The 7,935-nt window shown below is 45.5% G+C and overlaps 1 protein-coding gene across 1 annotated transcript in view; it reads left to right on the forward strand.

Annotated features, from left to right (window-relative positions):
* TEKT3 (tektin 3) overlaps positions 1-7,935 on the forward strand; it is a 51,392-nt gene that overhangs the window by 37,061 nt on the left and 6,396 nt on the right. The window contains exon 6 of the mRNA XM_015416946.1: positions 4,100-4,322. Within this exon, the coding sequence (XP_015272432.1) occupies positions 4,100-4,322 (223 nt within the window). The remainder of the gene's footprint in view (positions 1-4,099; positions 4,323-7,935) is intronic.

Consider the following 7,935-nt stretch of genomic DNA (forward strand, 5'->3'; position numbering starts at 1 on the left):
CCCCCCCCCAATTCAAAGTATTTTACACTTATTATCTCAGTATTCTTCAACTCTGTAAAGGAAGTTTAGTACTGTTATTCCCACATTGTTGTATTCATTTATTTCATGCATACCCTACCTTTCAAGAGCCCGCTTGCGGGGAGGGCGGGTTATAAATCTAATAATACAAAAAAAACGCATCATCAGACCAACGGGCACCGTCATGTACGAGGGGTCCACAGAGTGCGGCCAGGGCCTCAGGCGGCACATCGACCAGCTCCGGCGGCGAATGCTGCCTGATCACATGCCAGCAGAGGTACCGGAGCAGCGGGCAGAGCTAGAAGAGGGTCCTAACGAGGGTCCAGAACAAACCCTGCCCGCACCAGAGGACTCACACCAGGATAACCAGCCCCCGGCAGCGGATGCGGGGTCCCCAGAGCCCGAATCAGTAGCCGCAGAGGCCCCAGCACCACCTCAGACTTCTGCCCCGGAGGTCCGAACCCCGGAGGCCCCAGCTCCGGCCCCCAGACGATCCGCGAGGGTGCGACGGCCCCCAGCGTACCTTAAAGACTATGTCTCATAGGGGAGGGTTCGGACTATGGGGGGAGGGATGTTGTGTCCACTGACCGCCACCTGAGGTCAGCACACACACCTGAGCTTCAGTCCTGGACAACAATGGGGACTAGGATCCTAGCCCTACACTGGGGAACCAATGGGAACCATGGCGGGAGATTCAAACCCACCAATGGTGACCAGGGGGGTGTCCCCAGGTTTGTATATAGTTGGCCTGCCGGCCGTTTCTTCCTCCTTCTTGTTGTGTACTGAATAAAGCGTGCTATGCACCACTACGGAGTCTATCGTTTGTACGGGCGACCACCCACTACATAACACTCTGGCTTGAAATGACCCCTGGCTCTAAGTATCCTTACTCCGCTGATTGGGAACTTCAGTGCTAGTTTGTAAGGTGTGCTTTTCAATGGCCTGGAAGGATCACCTAGTTATGTGAAGCTGTGTGCCCCCTTCCTAAACACACTGTGTGCCTCCTTCCTTTAGCTGGTTCTAAACCTTCCTTTGTGTATATAGTCCTTGTAACTATATCTTGGAAAATGCTAATTGATCACGGAGTTTAAAATAATAGCCATATTTGTCCATAGCAGCAGCAGGATACATACTACTGTTGCATCCTAGAGGCCTATGGATGGTTTGTACATGCATGCATTTCATTTGATCTCTCAGCTTTGATTGCTTACTCAGCATTTAATGACACTCGGTTGAATGTGTGAAATCTGGGGGGGAAATGTGTTTTGACTTGAGGTGATATGAAATTACAGTCTATAGTGTTTAATCTCTGATGGCTCGTTCACACATGCAAGTCATTACCTAGTGTTTCATTTAGAGAGAGGCATGCATCTACTGGTTAGGGCATCCACCTCCAGGTGGGGCCTGGAATTTCCCCAAAATTACAACTGAGCTCTGAACCACAAAGATCATTACCCCCAACCCCGCCAGTAGCCAGGGGGACCTGACAACCCTGGTTCCCCTGGAGGAAATGGCAGTTTTGGAGGGTGGACTGTATGGCATTACATCCACACTAAGCTCCCTCCTCTTCTCAAACTCCACCCTCCCCAGGATCCACCCCTAATTCTCCATGAATTTCCAGGCCAGAGGCAGCAACCCTACTCCTGGTCCTAACTGGTTTAGTGTTGCATAGAGTTTTGCAGCTGATAATAACCTATTCAATTTGTAAAGGTGCACAGAAGGCTTTAAAATATTGGTTTTCCGGTCTATGGCGGCGCGCTGAGCATTTGCACCTCCCGGACATCCTGGGAATGAAGCTGCGCTCTGGCTGAAGGAGGGGGTGTGCAGGATCATCACCCCCCCCAGAGACCCGGCTGAAGGGGCTCTGGCCTGGGATTCTCTAGGGGTTGCCTCTTCGCCGGCACAATGCCAGGGAATTGAGGCGCCTCTTCGTCCTGAAGGTTCTTCATGCTATGAGACCGAATGGAACCAAGCGACGCTGACTGGGGCAAGCGCAGGAGGTCGAGCGAAAGAAACAGAGCTTAAATGAGGTCTGAGGATCAACTATGAACGTGAGTTCAATCTAAGCGTTTAAATAAAAGGAAAAGAAAGCTCCACAACCCCCCCATGGAACAGAAAGTGAGGCAAGCGGGGGAGGGACGCCTCCCAAACACACGTACTTAGAAGCAAATTGGAGGGGGAGAGCGGAAGAAAAAGTGAATAAAACTGTTAAGAAAGACTTACCAAGGTGAGTTCGAGCATACAAGCACATATTCAGAGACTTTTAAAATATCGGTTAAAGTAAACAATCCACAAAGATGGCGGGGAAAAGGACGGAGAAAGAGAAATTTTAAAAGCAAAAGGGACTGAGAGCCCAAGACCGGAAGCAACCAGCGAGCTGGCAAAGACATTGGCGGAATCCATGCGCCCTCTGCTGGACCAGATGAATAATCTTAAGCAGTAGTTGTCAACAATGAATCAATGTATCACCACCTAGCAAAATCAGTTGAGTGAGGCACTTAAAATGATGAATCAAACAGCTGAGAAGGTGAAAGAAGTGGACACCACTGCACAAAGGGTGAAGAAGAAAGTACAAAAGCTGGAAAAGAAGCAAATCTCCACGGAAAATCAGCTGTTACAACTACAAATGGAAAAAGCTAAGTTGATTCTTTGCTTTCAGCGCCTTCCAGAGACTAAAGGAGATAATCTGAAGGAGAAGATGAGTGAATTGTTGGCTCCCATGACAGAGATGAAGGTGGAATCTTTGCTGAGCGATATGGATGTGGCCTACAGGTCATATTCAGGATATATAAAGAACTTTCATGCGGAGGAGTGGGGAAATCAAACCTGGTTCTCCCAGAACAGAGTCTGGGCTCTTAACTACACTACACTAAACTCTTAACCACTTTTGAGAGTCCAGATGGGAGAGCCAGAGGAGGAAGAAAAAGAAGGGATGGGCAGTAAGTCCAGTGGCGAGCTGGACTCGGGGGCTTCCGGAGAGGACTCTCTATCAGAGAAAGGGGCAGTCGCCCCTAAAAGTCCTTATAAACTGCGGAAGAGACTGGGCAAGGGGAAATGAAGGCTGAAGGACTCTGAATTGTGCCTCTGAAAAAACGTTTTTTTCCTTGAATACTAGATGCTTAGGGGTCTTTCGGGTTAACAGTGATAGTTAAGATATGCAAAAGATAATACTATAGTTGAATCAGTTCATAATGGGATTAGCGTGATTGAGAGATAACGTGTGCCAAGCGAACTAGATGATCTCCTCTCTTGGGCTTTTAGATAGTAGTGGGTATCTTTTCTTTATCCCTTAATGTAGTCCCCTTCCCTATTTCTGTTGTAGTTTGTAGTCTTTATAAAAATGCAATAAAAAAACCCCTCCGGGGGGGCAATTTTTTTGGGGGAAAACTGGTGCACAAGCCTGACACAATTCATTCATGAGTTATGTGCCTCTGTGCCTCTGCTTCCCCAGGCATTCCTTTCCATTCTGTATTCCATCAGTCCACCACCCAGCCTTTTATTTTAGGGAGGAGGAAAACAAACAGTAACAACTTATATGGATGCAGAGACTCCTGCAGGGGCACGTTTTAATTTTAATTTTGTTTCTACAGCAACAATGAGAATTAGGAATTTTCTTTTTTTAAAAAAGGAAAGCTATATCCCCCCCCTTTAAAAATCAAGAGGGAGTGAAGCTTGAATTAATATGAATGGTGAGAAGGCTACATTTTGGAAGTCAAGCATCGTCAAAACCTCTGGCTACACCCTTGCTTTCTTTTCATGTTTTTTTTTTAAAAATCTGTCTCCCAGTCTCCCACCCCTTTCCCACCCTGAATTCATGACACATATAAAATCTAGGAAGATACTCCAAGCGTAACATCTAGCAAAATGTACATAAAAGCTGTGTTTTTTAAAATGAATGTGAAAATAGTACATATGCTTGCAAATATTAAACATAATATGTTACCGTTTTTCATTCTGTGTTTATTCATCAATGCGGTCCTTTTGGAATGCTCAATGAATGCTTTACTAGCTAAAACAGGAAGAGCCAAATTACAGATATTTTGTGCAAACTCTCTGTAAGTCTCCAATTGTCCTTTCCCAGGATTTCAGTGCCAGAATCCTGGGCCAAGTTCACTGATGATAACATTCTGCGCTCCCAGAGTGAGAGAGCTGCCTCTTCTAAACTCAGGGATGACATTGAAACCCTGCTGGTAGTGACTGCCAATGAGATGTGGAACCAGTTCAACAAAGTCAATGTTGCCTTTACCAACCGCATCTCTGAAACAGCAGATGCCAAGAACAAGATACAGACTCATCTGGCTAAGGTGAAATCCATTTCTAGGGTTTTTCCCCCCCCTTAACTTTGGGTTAATTGTTTTCTCTTTCAGCTCATTGCTCTTTTGTAGGAGTTATCTGGACCTATTTACTCAGTGTACCTATCTGTATGGGGTGATGGGTGGATGGTCCTGATTTTGAGCATTAGACCAGGTAATCTTTCATCTTGTACATATCTATGTTTCTATGTAAAGTAAAGGTAAAGGTTCCCTTGCTTGAAAGCCAGTCGAATCCGACTCTAGGGTTGCGGTGCTCATCTTCGTTTCAAAGCCGAAGAGCCAGCGCTGTCCGAAGACATTTCCGTGGTCATGTGGCTGGCATGACTAAACACCAAGGCACACGGAACGCTGTTACCTTCCCACAGAAGTGGTACCTATTTATCTACTTGCAATTTCTTGCTTTCAAACTGCTAGGTTGGCAGGAGCTGGAACTAGAGACGGGAGCTCACTCCGTCATGCGGCACACTCGGGTCTCGAACTGCTGAACTACTGACCTTCCACAGCCTGCGTTCAGCGTCTTAACCACTTGAGCCACTGCAGCGCCTATGTTTCTATGACTCCGATATTAAAAGAAACACAGTAGCTTTAATCTCAGTTATGCAATATCTTAAAGGCACTGCCCTCAGTCCAACAGTGCATGCACACAGGAGTTAGGAGTGCACATAAGTAGTCCCACACAATAACCTACGATCACAACAATAAACTACTATCACAACTTGGCAGGCAGTGGAGGGACTTAATCCAGCCTCTCCCTCTGCTCCCTGTTCCAGCATGGTTACAAATTTTTTTTAAAGGCACCACATTTCAAGTAAGGGATTGCTTGCCTAAAACCAACTTTTGAGTTAAAATGGAACCTAAGTAGAGATTGAACCAGGGACTCCTCTTACTCACTATACTACCTAGATCAAGTTTTCCAAGCAACACTGTGTTCATGCCCTATGAATCCCTGCTGTTGTTGAAATTACTAGACAGCACTTCAAAGTGCAGGATGATGCAGCAGAAATACTGGCAGACATTCAGGAGACATTTGCACTGGAAACTGTAGTCAGTTTCAAGTCTTTAGAATGGCTTCTCCAGGGAGCATTGGGAATTATAGTTTTATGAAGGTGCTTTTAAACCTAAAACTCTCTGGGTTCATCTTGAGGAAGAAGCCATACAATTATGCCTGTTTAATATTGCTCTCAAATTGCACTGCAGACATTTTTGAAAACCATGTGTTCTGAGGTAGTCACCACCACAGTGTTCTCACAAGCACTGATCATGATCTGTTGGTCTAATCCCTTGATTACTCATGCTTATAAATGGTACTGATAATTTATGCCAATAAAGGCTGACTTGACTTGATTACTCATGCTTTGGAAGAGCATCTCTCTCTCTCTTTCTCTCTCTCTCTCTCTCTCTCTCTCTCTCTCTCTCTCTCTCTGCAAGTTAGCTTAAATATGTTTGTATGTATATGTCTAGACTCTCTGCAGCTTTTCTCCTATTTTGAGTAGAAACTCTCTGTTAATTCCCATAGGCTTGACAGTTTCCAAATTCCACAGATTTATTTAGGCTGTTTCTAAAACCCCTTGCTGTACTTTTCATATCCAAAATGCTTCTGTGGGTTGTGCTGAAACAGTAAAAAAAAAAAAAATGAACAGAATTCAAGGTAATGATCTAGACGGAATCTGTGACGCAGACACAATACTTAGAAGTACAAAGAGGGACCTAGATTTAATGGAGACTTTTTTCTTCTTCTAAGCAAGCAAAATGGGATAATGTATTGATGTTTCTTTTCTGTAAGAATTATGAGATGATATGGGGGGCAGAGAAACAAAGAACTGGAAGTGGGGAAGAGATTGCCCCAATCAGCCCATGTCCTGAGGCAGCATCCTTATAAAAAAATGAACCATTTAGAATCTTTCTTAAACCTTGCAGTAGAGGAGATTCCATAGCCTCTCTGGACAACTTTTTTCATATTTCAATTGTTATTACAATTAAGAGGTTATTCTTGAACGTTCAACATAATTCTTCTGTTTCATCCTTCCCTGACGAACAGAAGGGAATATCTGTTTTCCCTTCTTTCCCACTCTTCTTTTAGTAAGTTAAACATGTCATAGTTTTCAATTCTCTCCAGCCCCAGGCCTATTATAATAATAGAAGCTTGAGTGAATAGCATGACACATATCATGACACACCTGCAGCCAGGGGCCAGCACTGGTATTGAGATTGATTCATATCTAATGTGTGACCCTTTGTGGAAGATCTAATCAATACACCCTACAGAATGGTATGGCCCAAATCATATCTGCACAAAGAGCAGGTGGAAGGCTGGATGTTCTGCCATGCACCTCAATCTGTGCTGGCCCCCCACTCTCCTTAAGGTGAAGAACAAGGTTTGAGTCCAGTGGCTCAACAAAGTTTAATTCTGAGTATAAGCTTTTATGTGCATGCACACTTCATTAGGTGCGTGAAGTGCATGATGCAGCAACCTTGCTGAAGCTCGGCAGATCTGGTTGGTCTCTGGGATGGGAGACTGCTCAGAAGCTCTGAGTACAGTGCACAACATGGGTTCTATGGAAGAAAGGCAGGACATAAATATAATAAGATTCCTCCCGTGATGGGAAGAATACCTGGTGCTTCATTTTCACCTGTTTGTGCAGAAGCAGGAAATGCAGATATACCCTAATACATTCAGTACTTATTCTGCATCTCCCAGTCTCCTGCATTCTTTGATGATACATCTCTCCCTTATATATAAAGCCGTAGTGGGCCCCAACATTCCAATGCACACCAACAGTGTTTCGAAGCTTGAACTGTCTGTCAGAAGACGCTGGCTGAGTTGACTGGCTGCTTTGTGTAGTCCCGCCCACGTCAGCCCCGGCGGGTTCAGTCTGCTCAGTCTGCTCTGGGCCTCTGACAGGAGAGGACCATCTGCAGACTGAACGCAGGGACGGGGCTTCTACGGCTGGGCCGCTTCAGCCCACTCTTCTCTGATTGGGCCAGCGTTTCAAGGTCATTTGCATATGGAAGCTGATTGGACTTCACTCCATTCCACACCTCAAACTCCCCCCCCCACAAGACAGTTGGAATTGTTGCATATGGGGCCTACTGAATTCTGAGGTAAAATATGTCCTCACTCACAAGACATCACTTCCCCTTCAAAAGAAACAAATCCAATAACACAATCATGCCACACCACAAAAAAGACAGATCACACCACAAGCAGAATACCACAAGGCAAAAAATGATAGGAAAAGGTGCCAGCAGTCACCCCATTACTGCCACAGATGGTGTGCAGGTCCCAGGTTCATGTTTTAAAAGCCGCCTGGGGGATTATAGACCATTCACACACTTTCAACCTTAACATACCTCATAGGGTAGTTGTGCGGATCATACGGGGGAGAGGAGAATGATGTCAGCTGCTTTGGTTCCCACTGCAGGGAAAGACTGCCCTTTCCCTAGCCAGAGGCTGTGGGGGGGGGATGTAAAACTTAAGACAGACAGGCAGATAAAGGTTGGCTGATGGTTGCCTGGAAAGGACGTAGGGTTGCTAACTCCAGGTTGGAAACTTCCAGGATATTTTAGGGATGAAGCCTGCTGAAGGTGGGGTCTGAGGAGGAGG

This window comes from Gekko japonicus, unplaced genomic scaffold (genome assembly GCF_001447785.1).
Source record: "Gekko japonicus isolate JY-2015 unplaced genomic scaffold, Gekko_japonicus_V1.1 scaffold444, whole genome shotgun sequence".
Classification (NCBI taxonomy): Eukaryota; Metazoa; Chordata; class Lepidosauria; order Squamata; family Gekkonidae; genus Gekko; species Gekko japonicus.